General features: G+C 41.7%; 1 protein-coding gene, 1 non-coding gene and 1 pseudogene across 4 annotated transcripts; 2 read left to right on the top strand and 1 right to left on the bottom strand.

The window, feature by feature from the left end:
- The first annotated feature begins 996 nt into the window (after positions 1-996).
- On the top strand, positions 997-3,796 carry LOC129511382 (iron-sulfur cluster assembly enzyme ISCU-like; annotated as a pseudogene).
- A 2,994-nt stretch (positions 3,797-6,790) lies between these two features.
- On the top strand, positions 6,791-12,247 carry LIPT1 (lipoyltransferase 1). Of its 3 annotated transcripts, XM_055327982.1 has the most exons (3): positions 6,791-6,882; positions 7,120-7,188; positions 11,096-12,247. In XM_055327982.1, the coding sequence occupies exon 3, from the start codon at positions 11,097-11,099 to the stop codon at positions 12,216-12,218; it is 1,122 nt and encodes a 373-aa protein (XP_055183957.1). In that variant the 5' UTR covers positions 6,791-6,882; positions 7,120-7,188; position 11,096; the 3' UTR covers positions 12,219-12,247. The 3 variants fall into 3 exon arrangements, with proteins under 3 accessions (XP_055183957.1, XP_055183956.1, XP_055183958.1); XM_055327981.1 differs by lacking the exon at positions 7,120-7,188; XM_055327983.1 differs by lacking the exon at positions 7,120-7,188 and having other exon boundaries at positions 6,791-6,898.
- Positions 12,248-12,303: 56 nt separating this feature from the next.
- TRNAK-CUU (transfer RNA lysine (anticodon CUU)) lies at positions 12,304-12,376 on the bottom strand. Its single transcript has one exon. It is a non-coding gene; the product is annotated as a tRNA-Lys (tRNA).
- Positions 12,377-16,060: the final 3,684 nt, after the last annotated feature.

Raw genomic sequence — 16,060 nt, 5'->3', positions numbered from 1 at the left:
TTTTGCATTTCTGTTCTGTAAAAGATCACTTCAGGTAAACTCTGCAAAAGGCCAGTAAATTACATACCTGGAAAAGCATTTCATATTTTAAATCATCCTTTTAAAACTGTTTTCCCCCCACATTGAATCTGTTTCAGGATTACTAAATAGTTATTTCCAAATATAGTAGTTTATCTTATAGATACTACCATTTTATTTTATTTTATTTTTAATTTTTTTTAAAGATTTATTTATTTTATTCAGAGAGAGACAGAGGCAGAGACACAGGCAGAGGGAGAAGCAGGCTCCATGCAGGGGCCCCGACATGGGACTCTATCCCGGGTCCCCAGGATCACACCCCAGGCTGCAGGCGGCGCCAAACCGCTGTGCCACCAGGGCTGCCCTAGATACTACCATTTTATACTACCAATATTTAATATAAGAAAACAGCCTAGTATTAAAAAAAGTTCTTGTTTTATATATATTAGTTTGCCAATCTTACCATTGGAGACAACAGTATTTTGGCCCAGGATTGTGAGATAAAATTAAAACCATTTTGTGTCTGGACCTATAGTAACCTGTAATTATATTTATGTTTTGAACATTTTCTTGTACTTTAATATTGGTTATCTCTAATGCCCAATTGTGAGTAGTTTGCATAATATTCATAAAAACGGAGGAAAATGCATCTTCTTTTAGGAGAAGCAATATTTTATAAATAAGAAAAATATAAATATATCTGTAGGGAATATTGAGCTTAGAGCTAAATAAAATTGTGGAATGGGACATAAGCCAATAAGAGGATGGTTTTTATCATTTACAGAACATAATTCTTTGTGAGAGAAAAAACCTCAAATGTTTCATTTGTTCACCTAACCTGGCACTGTGCTTGTTGCTGGGGATACAGTGGTGAATAAAGTAGCCACTGCCATCATAGTGCTTACTGTCTGTCTACCAGGGAAGATAGAATATCAGACAGTAGAGAAGAATTATATAAGATACAAATTATGGGTCTCGCACTCGGCCTGCACAGGCGCAAGCCCGGAAGATGGTGTCAGCTGGAGCTGGCGGTCTGAGGCCGGCAGCGTCGGCCTTGCTGCTCCGGAGCCCGCACCTGCCTGCCCGAGAACTGTCGGCTCCGGCTCGGCTCTATCACAAGAAGGTTGTTGATCATTATGAAAATCCTAGAAACATGGGGGTCCCGGAACAAGACATCAAAAAATGTTGGAACTGGATTGGTGGGGGCTCCAGCATGTGGTGACTAATGAAATCGCAGATTCAAGTGGATGAAAAGGAGAAGATTGTGGATGCCAGGTTTAAAACATTTGTCTGTGGGTCTGCAATTGCCTCCAGCTCCTTAGCCACTGACTGGGTAAAAGGCAAGGCGGTGGAGGAAGCCTTGACCATCAAGAACACCGACATCGCCAAGGAGCTCTGCCCTCCCTCTGTGAGAAACTGCACTGCCCTATGCTGGCCGAAGATGCAATCAAGGCTGCCCTCGCTGATTACAAACTGAAACAAGAACCTAAGAGAGAAGAGGCAGAGAAGAAATGAGCCCTCAATGAAGTGTCCAGCAGTGTCTGTCCACCCGCCACGCGATCACTGTAGGCGTTCAGAAGCCCTTCACACTACAGTAAAACAGCTCTGAGACACACAAAGCATTTGCTGGTCACATGGTGGCTCTAATGCAAGCAAAATACACAGTTTATTCGATCCAAGTCCTGTGCTTTCTTTCAGCCCACTTTATTGCCTTAATTCAGTTTGTGTATATTTTGAATTGTGTGCATGGCCTCAAAACTGCAATCAATCACGAAGTCTCAAGTGTATTTAGTCCACAAAGTGCGCAAATACCTAATCTCACCTGAATCTATCTTGAGGAAGATTACCAGTAGAAGGCCTTGGTATGATTATTTGATAGAACTAATTATTGTACATAAAACATTTACATATATATATATATATATATATATATATATAATAAAGGAATGTAAGATCATGTTAAAAAAAAAGATACAAATTATGATGTGCCATGGAGAAAAAGTGTTCAGAGGGACAGGAGATGTAACACATAAACTTAATTTTTAATTGGAACTAGGAAGGTTTCTCTAAGGTCATGTCATTTATAGCTTTTGCAGTGACAAAGTTGTCTAAGTAAGATGATGGTAATGATCAGGGTCTTGAGAAGGGGATAGAGTTCAGGTGAAGGTTAGCAGGACAGAATGATGGTTTGAAAGTGAGAAGTGATGAAAAGAAAGGATTTCTTCCTAAAGAGACTATGCATGGAAGTTCCCTGGGGAAAAAAACTGAGCTCATGAGTACAGTTTTGGCACCTAACCCAGTTTCCAAGGCGAGTAGACAGTTTTATGTATGGAACTAAAAATAGAAATTTTGAAGTTGTATGCAGAAGTGGTATTTAAAGCCTTGGGAATGAGTGAGATTGCTCAAGGTGAATGTATAGTGTGAGCTAAGTCCTGATGAACTCTTAACATTTAGGAGCTGGTCAGCATGGGGGGAACTGGCTAGGGGAACTGAGGAGTTCTTAGTAAGATGATAGAAAACTAATACAAGGTAATGTAAAGATTGCCCACAGTAGTTGTTAAGGTAGAAGTGTTAATTGAAAGTATGGAAAGGTCCATTGGATTTAGCAATATGAGATGTCATAGTAAGCTTATCAACCCACTGCCCTTCTTAACAGGGGCTTGGCTCAGATATTTACAGCCTTGTTTTTCATCTTCATGAATGTCAAACAGGACTTTTGATAGTCATGTTGGATACTGAATTTGGGATGATCTTTGATTGTGCATGATGCCTCCTGCACTGCAGGCTGTCAAATATGGTAGCACACTCTAGTCATTGAGACAATAAAAAATGCAAACATTAATTATCCTCATTGAGAACCATTGCTGCTAAGGCAACAGAAAATTGTAATCCCCAAATCCAATCTAAGCCATAGTTTTAGCAGCACACTTCAGAAGGGAAATCCACAAAGAGCTTCCTGGAAGAGTTGCAATGGAACAAGCTTAATAAGGACAACTCAATTAGATGTTTTGGGAGAATTCTATGAGTGGTATCTTAAAGTGAGCACTTTTCAGAGTTCTGTTCTTTTTTTTTTTTTTTCTGTTGTTTCTAATAAATTCTCCATATTAAAAAAAGTATACAGTTCAACAGAAATAAGGATGTTAGGAGATTTTAAATCCAACAGATCCGTAAAATAAGTTATGTAAACCTATTATACATGCATTGGATTTACATCAATGGTGTTGTCATGGATGCTAATAATAAAAGCTTTCATTTTATTAAGCTAATATGTGACTATCTTAATTAGGACTTCCTAGAAGCTGCCTGAGAGGGATTCAGGTGCACATGACTTTTGAGAGTGTGCTCTTTAGGAAAAACTTGTAAGAGAGTGAAAGAAGCAAGATAAGGAAATAAGAGGAGTCAGCTAAGGATGAGAGCTCAGATAAATTTTCGGCCTGATCCACAGGGTGCTCTGGAAGGATCATACAGCTTAGTTGTCCTATTATTCACATTGAGGCAAAGGGTACACCTACTATACCCCATACCAGTCAGGCCTTAGTTGCCACCACAAGCCAAAGAGGGAGGCTAGAGGAGCAGAGAGGTGGCATGACTCACTCAGGTGTCTCTGGGCACGACAGCTCCTACACTCACAGCAGCTAGAGAATGGATGCATGGACTAAGATAAAGGGGACTTGTCCGGCTGGAGCACTAGCAGTCTTCATTACAGTGTCATTACATATTACTATTTTCCTTTTATTTTGAAACAATCTCAAATTTACAGAAAAGTTGCTAGAACAAAGGCCTTCCCCTCTCCCCACAACCATTTGAGAATAAGTAGCTGATCTCATTCTTCATCAGCTCTGAATACTTTAATGATTTAAAGAATTTTATTTATTCTTTATTTCTATTTTTAATGGAAACATAATTGACATGACATTGTATTAGGTTCAGGTGTACAACATAATTCTTTTTAAAGATTTTATTTATTTATTCATGAGAGAGAGAGAGAGAGGCAGAGACACAGGCAGAGGGAGAAGCAGGCTCCATGCAGGGAGTCCGACAGGGGACTCGATCCCGGGTCTCCAGGATCATGCCCCGGGCTGAAGGCCGTGCTAAACTGTTGAGCCACCCGGGCTGCCCACCATAATGATTTTATATATGGATACATTGCAAAATAACACAAGTTAACATCCATCACCACACAGTTACAAATTTTTTCTGTGATGAGAACTTTTAAGATCTACTCTCAGCACCTTCTAAATATATAATTAAATATTCAATATATTTAAATAAGTTAAATATATAATACAACATTGTTGGGTATATATACCATACTGTACATTAGGTCCCCAGGATTTATGTCCCAGGACTTTTTTTTTAATTTTTATTTACTTATTCATAGACACTCAGAGAGGCAGAGACACAGGCAGAGGTCCATGCAGGGAGCCCAATGTGGGACTCGATCCCGGGTCTCCAGGATCACACCCCAGGCTGTAGGCGGCGCCAAACCGCTGCACCACCGGGGCCGCCCTCCCAGGACTGTCTTAAAACTGGTAGTTTAGGGAACCCTGGGCGGCGCAGCGGTTTGGCGCCTGCCTTTGGCCCAGGGCGCGATCCTGGAGACACGGGATCAAATCCCACGTCGGGCTCCCGGTGCATGGAGCCTGCTTCTCCCTCTGCCTGTGTCTCTGCCTCTCTCTCTCTCTCTCTCTCTCTGTGTGTGTGTGTGACTATCATAAATAAATTTAAAAAAAAAAGGAAGTTTATTCCATTGACCACCTTGACCAATTTTGTCACCAGCCCACCAAAAAGCACAACTGGTGGAATGGAATGTTGGAGTAGGCGGATTATGAATGGGAAGTAAGGAAGTACATACTGGATGTGTAGCAAGTCCTCAAAGAAGCTCTGTTTCAGAGGGAAGTAGACGGTATGAAAGGTGGAAAAAGTGAGGTCACTGGATGGTTGTTAGGATGAGGCAGAGTTCACGTCTGAGTGTCAGTGGTGAAGGTGAAGTAAGAGAGAGAGTTGAATAACCAGAGGACAGAAGTCTCAGAGCAGGAAGGAAGGAGTGGGATTCTTGAAAACCACCTCAGTAGGGGCGCCTGGATGGTTTAGTGGTTGAGTGCCTTTGGCTCAGGTCGTGATCCAGGGGTCCCAGGATCGAGTCCTGCATCGGGCTCCCTGCAGGGGACCTGCTTCTCCCTCTGCTTATGTCTCTGCCTCTCTCTGTGTGTGTCTCTCATGAATAAATAAATAATTTTTTAAAAACCTCAGTAGAAAATGAGAGGGAAGAAACTACCATCTCAGATTTCAGAGAAATGAAATTTAGGAAGATGGAATATAAACAAAGGGAAACAGATTTGTGTGGCTATTTTTAATAACTAGGAAAATTCCTACTGGGGGTAACCCTATACAGAATTAATTCTATCTGCATAATACAAGAAAGGAACTCAGGTGATGTCAGTCAAAAGAGTAATGATACATGAGCCATTGTGTCTTTATTGTAACTTTTTTTTTTTTTTTTAAGATTTTACTTATTGGAGAAACAGAGAGGTAGAGGGAGAAGCAGGCTCCATGCAGAAAGCCCGAGGTGGGACTCGATTCCGGGTCTTCAGGATCATGCCTTGGGCTGAAGGCGGCGCTAAACCGCTGAGCCACCCGGGCTGCCCTACTGTAGCTTTTTAATTGTAACTTTGGAGCCCTGCTCAGCGTCACCAAGTTGTGAACACTGGCTGCTTCTTATTCCAAGCATTTCACCAGTTTCTATTCTAACTGAAAAGTTTCATTTCTGAAACCGAAACTTAATTTCAATTCAAATTATTTGGGCTCCTCTCATCAAGAGGTGGGGGCCCATTGCTCCTTTTATCTCTTGCCTGCCTTTGCTGCTGCTTTGGCCAATAGAATGTGGCTGCAGTGCCTCTTCCAAGGCTAGACCTAAACCGAGGTGCCCCAGCGGCCCCTAAGCACCAATTGTCAAGGGTGTGAATAAGACCATCCTGGACCCTCCAGCTTAGCCAACCCTGGTTGATGAAAGCCCAGGCGAAACCATTTTATAAATGTTAGAAATAAATCATTTGAAGCCGCTGATATTTGAGGCAGTCTATTACGCAGCAGTAGTTAACTGAAACTTTGACTTGCCTGAGGAATTGCCCCCTTCTGGCTGAGCCACAAGGATTTTCTTGCCAGGGCCAGTGAAGGACATCACAGATGGGTGTTGGCCTACGAGTGTATTTTCTGACCCTCTCCTTCCTACCAGTTACCATCTCTCTACGAGGAATACCAGCTTATTCCTTTAAATGCAATTTGTCTTCTAACACTGATTCTAGTTTTCTCAGCTTCCAAGTGGACTTGGGTGCCCTCTGGACTGTGAGGAGCTACATAAAGACCTGGCGCCGTGTCTCAAGTTCAGCAGGTGCTTGCTGGCGCTCCGGCCTGGCCTGGCTGCTCGCTGCTCGCTGCTCTGGCTTCCGGGCGCCCTCCCGCTAGCCTCGCTCCGTGCCTGCTCCGTCCAACCTGACACAGCCGCCCCGGGTGACCGCTAGCTCTGCGCTGGCGCGCGGGGACCTCCGTCCGAACCGAGGGCGCTAGGACTGTCCCCGCCTCCACTCCGGCTGGGCGCGGGGCGGGCGGCTCCCAAAGGCCCTCGGGAGGTCCGCGGGCAGGGCCAGACCCAGCGCGGGCCCGCGGCTGCGCAGAGAGAGGCCGACGCGCCGCCCCCCCCCCCCCGCCCCGGCACGGCCCCGCCCCGCCTCCTCTGGTGCTTCCGGCCGGCCGAGGCGGCGCGGGGCGGGGCTGTGCGCGCGCATAGCCGCAGGCCTTGAGGCCCCGCGCGGCCTTCCCCGGCCCGAGCCCGCGCACGGCCCTGGACGCGACTGGAGGCGGCAGGTGGGCGAAGCTGGAGGTGGGGCTCGGGGCGGGGGTGCGGGGGGGACGCTGAGGCGGGCGGCCCCGCGAGACGGGCGGGGGGAGCTGGGACCCCGAAGCCGGGCCCCGCGCGCGCTGCGCCTCAGGCCGCCGCAGCCGGTGTTTGCTCAGCACGTGGGCGGTCGTCTCCACGGTTAGGGGACGGCTTAGCCCCACCCAACACGGGAGGGTGACAGACTAACAGGTGTTGCGTGCCAGCTGGTGCGTTCCCAACAGGGAGCCGAGAAGGCGAAATAAAACGTGCGCGTGACCGTCGTGGGACTCGGGGTAAGTCACTGTCAGGAGTTGTGGCCGAATAATTTAGGTGCTTTTAAGCTGCGGGGCCTAGGAGGATAGGTAGGATGGTTATTATTATTTTCTTTTTGCTTTCTTTTCTGTGTTGAAGAAACACGCTTGGCATTGCAGGATGGTGGTAGCAGAGTGTCCCGTCCCCCCCCCCCCCCCCCCAGAACGCGGATTGTTCTCTGGGGAAGAACTATAAAATCAGTCATCAAAAGGTGAGAGTAGTTACATGCAGAGTTGATTTAGAGACACAGCATTTCACCAGGCCGTCAAGGCTGGCCTATATCCTGACAATTAAGGAAAGACTGTCTGTCATTCAGCTGGAGGTCTCATCTGGTACTGAAGCATTGAATAAAAGAGAGATGCGCCTGCCCCTTGGATCCAAGCCTCCTCCAGGAGAGAGAGGGTATCCTGGCTTTAACAGGATCTTTCCAGAGCCCAGAAGTTGAGTAGGTGGTTTCTTCAAGGCTCATCCCATCAGATATTGAAATCCTACAACTCAGTCCTTTTGTTCGGGTTCTCTATTCAAGCAAACTTATGATGCTGGCTTATCAGTATCCTCCACAGGGTTTGGACAGGCTGCTGTGAACGTGCAGTTGATAGCCTGCCGTTCTCTTTGTAAAATTAATAAATTGGCACTTTTTGCGATTCTTCTTCATTCTTCAGGGCTCAGCTGAAATGTTACATCCTCACAGGGACTTTTTTGTTTATGTGTCTAGAACAATTTCTAGCACATAGTAGGTGCTTAGCGTAACTCACTGAGCTCTCTTGGTTTTTACTCAAATGTCACCTTTTAAATGAAGCCTACCCTGACAAACCTATTTAGAATCACAGCGTAGTTCCTTTCACACTTAAATTTCCAATTCCCTCTTACCTAGCTTTACTTTTTCACATAGTCCTTATTGATAAATCAATCCTAAGTGCCTAGAATAATGCCTGTCATGCAATAGATGCAAGATTTGTTGAATTTATACTTTTGCTGTATTACATTCATACTGCATACACAATGTCTGGATGAATGAAGATGTTTATATTTTGTGCACTAATAGACAAACTCCCATCAATTCTGGAAGTCTAATAATTGGCGTTTTTGATCAAAGCCAGTATCTTTCATTGTTAATTTATCGAGATAAATGGCGCTTTGATGTGTCTTGGTTGGGTATATTTGTACATTTTCCTATATAAGCTCCTGTTGGGAATACATGTCATATGACAAATATGAGAAGAATAAAGAGGGAAAGATAGGAACTCTATAACAGTTAACAATGTAGAACATTTCAGTTTGCCAGGCATGAGTGCTTTATGAATGTTAACTTATTTAATTCTCTCAACCATTCTGTGAGGAAGGAACATTTTATAAATGAGGCAGTTGAAGCAGCTGCCTTAGGTTATTCAGTTAGTAAGTGGCAGAGCCAGGATTAATAGTTAAGTTCTGTAAGTGACTGCAATTAAAAATACTGTATTGCATATTTGAAAATTGCTAAGAAAGTAGATCTTAAAAATTCTCATCACAAGGGAAAAAATGTAACTGTGAGGTGATGGATAGTTTTTGTTTGTTTTTGGATTTATTTTTTTAAAGAATTAAATATTTGAGAGGGAGAGAGCACAAGCAGGCAGACTGGGAGAGGCAGAGAGAGAAGCAGCCTCCCGGCTTAGCTCCATCCCAGAACCCTGGGATCATGACCTGAGCCCCCAGACAGCCCAAAGTGATGGATGTTAATTAAAGTTACTGTGATAATCATTTTTCAGCATATACATAGATCATTGTGTTGTATACTTTAATACAATGTTAAGTGTCAATTATTTCTCAGTAAAATGAGGGGGGGGAAACTTTAAGATCTTAATCACTTTGTATCCTGCCATACTCTGCATGTGCAGATGGGTCAGAGCCCTAACCTTAGGGAAGAATAGATCACAAGGTCTTTGAGAATCTCCAGATCCACAGACATCACATATCAGGATCCCACCACCCCTATTCCTTATTGTTTCTCCCTTGAACCACAATGGGAGAGGTTCCCATTTGCTGTCAAGGCTGCTTCCCTACCTGAATTGGATCCCAGCACCAGGATTTTATCAGAGACCTCCTTTCACTGGTGTTGCCCTCCCCGCCCCACTACTAGCAGGATCTGAATATGCTTAGTTCTCTTGCATTAATGTCTGCTACCCTAGTTCAGGCCCTCATGTCTCCAGCTTGGACAACTGCATTAGTCTGTTAACCAGTCTCCCTGACCCTAGTCTATCTTTTCTTTAATTCATGCTGAACACTGCCCACAGAAGCAGTTCTGTATAATGGATGACTTAACTCTTGTCTGCTTAAACTCTTCAGTAGATCCCAGTTGCTTTTAGAAAAAGTGCAAATGTCTTAGAATTATATGAATTTGCCTCCTTCCCCTTATCTATTCCCTGGCTATCTTGTGCACAGTAGGCAGTCCATAAATATTTGTCCAATGAATAAAGAACTACATCAAAGTCAGTCAAACAGAACCAAGAACAGAGTATAAAGAAAGAAATCCAGGCAGGCTGCAGAGGCTTCCTAGAACAGCATAGCCATAGGTTTCAGTGGAGCTAGAAAACCAATAATATAACTACATCCTTGAGGAGGGAGTCTCCAAAACAGGCTTTCCTATTAGATGACTGCCTTCTGGAATATGCTACTCCCATCAATTTGGTAAACACCATCATTATTTCAAGACTCAATATAAGTATCCTCTATTAAACCTCTCCTGACCTTTCTAGACAGAGAAACATAAATTGGCTTAACTTTTCTATACTGTAATTTATCAAAATGTATCAAGAGTGATGAAAACATGAAGCCTCTTTATTTGTGCTTGTTGGACATTACTTCACTACAAAAGATTCTGTCCTAGTTTTGGCCTTTAATAGCCATTTTATCCCAGTTCTTTTAACCTAAAGGAAAACTATGAGCATCCTAAGAAATAGAATTGGAACAGAATGGTTTCTTTACAAACATAACTAATCAAAATAGTTGATTATTATAGCTAGTATTTTCAGCCTGTTGCCATCAGCACTGCTAACAAAAATGTGTAAAGTGTCCAAACATAATGAAATTGTTCATAGCCTTTCCATTTAACCCCACTACTCTGATTATACCTCTTCCCCTAACTTCAGGGGGTCTATCCTAATTAAATATTGATCTAAATAAAATAATTATATTGATAATAAATGAAGTTTCAAAGTCAAATAGGAATCATTTTTAACGTATAGTAAGGGCATAATTAAAGCTTTACACAGAGATGTTCACGAATACATTGTTGATAATACTGAAAAACTAGAAACAACCTAAAGTTACAAACTAAGAGACTGATTAGGTAGTAAATGGTAGTGTATCAGACAATGGAATATTACACATTAAAGCTGATGTAAAGATAGATTTAACATTGAATGAAATGACAGTGTGGTTCCAGTTTGGAGGTGGAGAGGGATGTGTGTAGTTACATATGCACAGAAAAAAAAAATGGGTAAACACCAAAATTTTAATTGTGGTTATCTCCAGGGGGTAGTATTATGGATTCTTTTATTTTGCTCATTTTACTTATATGTATTTTCTCATTTTTCTCAATGAACATGTATTACCTGTAATTCAAGATAATCTATTTGGCTTTGAGACATTAAATATGAATTTGGAGATTTATTGCTTGAAAATTCTGTGCCCTTGTTCCGTTTCAACTGAAATTATCTGAGGTTCGTCTTCATTTATTTCCATTGAGTACTCTGTTACAGAGTTGCTAAAGACTAAGGATAAAGCTAAAAGACAAGAAAAACAACTGGATACTTAAAAAATTTTAGATTAAATAACCAAGAATCAGTAGCTAGAAAATACAATTTGATTTTCTTTTTCCCAATTAATTTGTTTGTCTTCCATTTTTCAAAGCATGCTGATCCCGTTTTCAATGAAGAACTGCTTCCAGTTACTTTGTAACCTCAAGGTCCCAACATCTGGCTTTAAAAACCAAGTAAAAAGTGGGTTTATTTTACAATCAATTTCCAGTGATGTTTATCAAAATCTGGCTGTAGAAGACTGGATCCATGACCATATGAATCTAGAAGGCAAGCCAGTTCTTTTCTTGTGGAGAAATTCTCCCTCTGTTGTAATAGGTCGGCATCAGAATCCTTGGCAGGAATGCAACCTGAATCTTATGAGAGAAGAAGGTATAAAACTAGCTCGGAGAAGAAGTGGAGGGGGAGCTGTCTACCATGATATGGGTAATATCAATTTGACTTTTTTTACAACCAAAAAAAAGTATGATAGAATGCAGAATCTAAAATTAGTTGTGAGGGCTCTGAATGCTGTCCAACCCCAGCTGGATGTACAGGCCACCAAAAGATGTGACATTTTACTTGACGGGCAATTTAAAATCTCAGGAACAGCTTCCAAGATTGGCCGGACTACTGCTTATCACCACTGCACTTTATTATGTAGTACCAATAGGACTTTCTTGTCATCTTCGCTGAAGAGCCCTTACCAAGGAATCAGGAGCAATGCCACTACTAGCATACCTTCCATAGTAAAAAATCTTTTGGAAAAAGATCCCACTCTGACCTGTGAAGTACTCATGAATGCTGTTGCTGCAGAGTATGCTGCTTATCATCAAATTGATAATCATATTAACCTAATAAACCCAACAGATGAGACCCTGTTTCCTGGAATAAATAACAAAGCCAAAGAACTACAGACCTGGGAGTGGATATATGGCAAAACTCCAAAGTTTAGTATAAACACTTCATTTAATGTATTATATGAACAGTCACATTTGGAAATTAAAATATTCATAGACATAAAGAATGGAAGGATTGAAACCTGTAATATTGAAGCACCTGATCATTGGTTGCCACTGGAAATATGTGACAAATTAAATTCAAGTTTTATTGGCAGTAAGTTTTGCCCAATTGAAACTACTATGCTCACAAATCTGTTACTTAGAACATGTCCAGGAGATAATGAACTACACAGTAAATGGAATATCCTCTGTGAAAAAATTAAGGGAATAATGTGATTTCAAATAAATTTCTTAATATTAACAAATTTTATAATGTTTAATATACATTGTATGTCTTTTCTTTTTTCTTTAATAATCTATATACCCAACATGGGGCTTGAACTCACAACCCTGAGATCAAGAGTCACATGCTCTACCAACTGAGCCAGCTAGGCACCCTCATTGTATGTCTCTTAAAAAAGACCTAGTCTCTTTCAGTGACTATTCCCTATTAGAAATTGTCAAATTGTCACCTAGTCCATATTTTCTACTGGCCTGCAGGATACTCTACCTCTTTCTTCATTGATTTTTTTTTTTTTTAATCTAGCACACATATATCTGCTCCTTTCTCTGTTACCATTGTGGGTATGTATACCATATTCAACACTGATCTCTTGAGTTTTGTTTCTGCTTTTGTTTTTTTACTTCTAAGGAATATAACCCAGGCTTCTTGTCACCCCTGATACCTTAAACTCTAAAGTTCTTCCTTTTAATTATACAGTAGACCCTTGAATAGTGGGTTTGAACTGCATTGTTTCAATTATATGTAGATGTTTTATAGTGCTATAAATGTATTTTCTCTTAAAATTTTTAAATAACATTTTTTCTAGCTTTATTGTAAGAATACAGTAATACATATGAAATATGTCTTGACGGTTATTAGTAAGGGTTCTGGTCAGTAGGCTACCAATTAAGTTTTTGGGAAGTCAAAAGTTATATGTAGATTTTCAACTGTGCCATGGCTAGCATCTCTGACCCCATTATTCAGGTGTCAGCTGTACTTCCATCCTCTCCCGTTAAATTAAGCCCATGGCACTTTTCTAAGCCCTTAACTCTCCAGATCTCTTGCTGCACCTCTCTTCCTACCCAACCCTGAATTATTTCAAGTATTCTTTCTTACCACATTCTCATTTGCTTTTCTCTCTTGACCTACAATGGCCAATATTTTATTGTTATGATTCCATCAATTGATTTTTCATTCCTATCATACCCAGATGACAGGCAATGCTGGAAGAAAATTCACATAATCATGCAGATGAACCCAATTTCATATTTATAGTTTTCAATTTACATTTATTCTCTATTGATGTTAGATTCAACCCCTCTCCATTGACTCCCTCATCCTTCAGGGGCCTTGTTCATAAATGTTTCCACTTTTCTTAAACTTGGAACTCCACTTCTTTTGTCACAAACCTTGACTCAATTTGACAGTGTAGGCTTTCATAGATGAGCTCCTTCAGCACCCTATTTCCTCTCAACAGATCTCATTCTCTAACACTTTTTCCTTAAGGTTAACTCTTGTTGTACCTGTATCTGTGTCCTTTCCAACCTGTTTGGGCCTTGTGCTATTAAATATCTTTTTGGGGCACCCAGGTGGCTCAGTGGTTGAGCGTCTGCCTTAGGCTCAGGTCATGATCCTGGGGTCGTGGGATCGAGTACTGCATCAGTCTCCCCACAGGGAGCCTGCTTCTCCCTCTGCCTATGTCTCTGCCTCTGTGTCTCATGAATATATAAAATCTTAAAAAAATAAATATCTTTTTTATCTTACATTTTTCTCTCTCCACTCGATCCTTATGCATAGTGTGAACAAACCTGCTCATGTCTCTTCTTTCCCCAAAACCCCTGCTGAAGGTTTTGCTGTGTCTCTACATCTCTTATAGAAGAAATTGCCAAACTTCTTCAAAGAGTAACATCACAGGAACCAGTTTGTGTCTCCACAGTTCATTCATATACTCCTCTGATTTCTACAGTATTTACTGTGTGTTTTATGAGTGCCTACTATGTGCCAGGTACTTTGCAATTGTTGGATGTTCATGGTGAGTGAGACATGATTACTGACCTCAGGAACTGACAGTTTGGTCTACTGGCTTTTAAACTCCTTAAAAACTAGAGTAAAATATATATATATATATTGTGTACTAGCATAGATATCATCTATACCTAAAAGGAATACTTACCATATACTATTCACTTACTTGACATACTTGATTTTTACTTCATCTTTTAAAAGTTATCACTCACTAATAGGTTAAGACTGGAGTTGCCTAATAGGAAATGTAGACAAATTAGTATGTAATTATAAAGCAAGGAAAGCCTAGGTAGTTCTAACAGACAATAATACGGGCTACCTAGCTAGAGCTATCAGACAATACTGAAATGGAGACCTGAAGAACGAGAAGAAAGCAGCCAAGCAGAGCGAAGTGGGGAGTATTTCCAGTTTTATTAGTTATCTATTGCCACTTAACAAACCACTCCAAAACTTAGTGGCTTAAAACAACATTTATTCACAAATCTGCAATTTGAGCTTTGATGGGGATAGCGCAAATGATCCAGTGGCATTAGTGAGGGCAGCTTAAAGGGCTGGAAATAACTTGCTACAGGATGGCTCACATGGCTGGCAAACGTGCTGGCAGTTGGCTGGAAGCTCAGCTGGAGCTAGGGGTTGAGGGCTTCAATTCCTTTCCACTTGGGCCTAATCAAGGCTGCCTGAACTTTCTCACAGTATGGTAGCTGGATTCCCAGAAAAAGTGACTCAAGAAAGCCCAACAGAAACCATGTCCTCTTAAAACCTTATCTTGGAAGCAACTTGTATAGTCACACATGCATCCAAATCCAAGAGGAGAGAACATCGATAGCACCTCTCTCCATGGGAAGTATGTCAAAGTCATTATAAAAATTACTACTGGGTCTGGGGGATCTTATTGAAGCCATTTTTGTAAAGTATAATCTACCACACAACAGCATACAGGAAGCTCTCAAGTGGGTAAAAGCTAGGTTATTGATGGTGTCAAAGGAAGTATAGGCAAACTGAAGTGTGGGAACAAGGGGAGAATGGAGCAAGATGAGGATGAAGAGACCAGATCAGGTAGGGACAGATAGCCCAAGATCTTATTTTAAGTGCAGTGATACTGCAGCTTTCATTTTTTGTCTTTTAAAGATTTTATTTATTCATGAGAGAGAGGCAGAGACATAGGCAGAGGGAGAAACAGGCTCCTCGCAAGAAACCCGATATGGGACTAAATCCCAGGACCCCAGGATCATGACCTGAGTGAAAGACAGACGCTCAACCACTGAGCCACCCAGGTGCCCCACTGCAGTTGTTATAAAGACTATTGTCTGCTCTGTGGAGAATGGATTGGAGTGAGAGAAGACAGGAAGCAGAAAGCCATTTGGGAGATAACTGCAGGAACCCCAGCAGAGGTGATGCTGGCAGTAGCCATGGAAAGATGCTGACATTATGTTAAGCACTTGTCAAAAATTAAGGACGACTTCCATTTTCAGGGCAACGTTTAACTCATTTATTGGAACAAAGCAGTATATATTAATTTACTAGAGCTGTCATAACAAAATACCACAGGTTAGGTGGCTTAAATAATAAAAATATATTTTCTCAGTCCTGGAGGCCAGGGAGTCCAAGATCAAACCCAAGCCTGGTGTGTTTAGTGTCTCCTGGGGCCTCTCACCTTGGCATGCAGATAGCTGCCTTCTACCTGTGTCCTCACATGGTCTTTTTGTTATTGGGAAGAGGACTAGTTCCAAACTCGCCACTCGAAAGCCAATATTCAAGAGACAAGTGTTGGTTGCAAATGAAATGTTGCTTTATTCAGGAAGTTAGCAACTTGGGAAAATGGCAATTAATGTCTCAAAGACCATCTTCCCTGTCCAGGGGAAGCAGATTTTTAAAAGGGAAGGTGCAGGGAATGGTGAGGGGTCTATGTGCGGAACTTGGTGCTCAGAAATTAATCATCTGTTCTCGAAAAATCTTCCAGAATCCTCTGCTCTACCAACAATCAAGGCTCCTAGGTGTCTCTCAGTAAAGCATGGCCCTGCAGCCCAACAAGCCATGTCCTGGCAAAGCA

This window comes from Nyctereutes procyonoides, unplaced genomic scaffold (assembly GCF_905146905.1).
Source record: "Nyctereutes procyonoides isolate TBG_1078 unplaced genomic scaffold, NYPRO_anot_genome, whole genome shotgun sequence".
In the NCBI taxonomy this organism is placed as follows: Eukaryota; Metazoa; Chordata; class Mammalia; order Carnivora; family Canidae; genus Nyctereutes; species Nyctereutes procyonoides.
The sequence above is the reverse complement of the archived record's forward strand: the minus strand, read 5'-3'. Positions and strand labels throughout refer to the sequence as shown.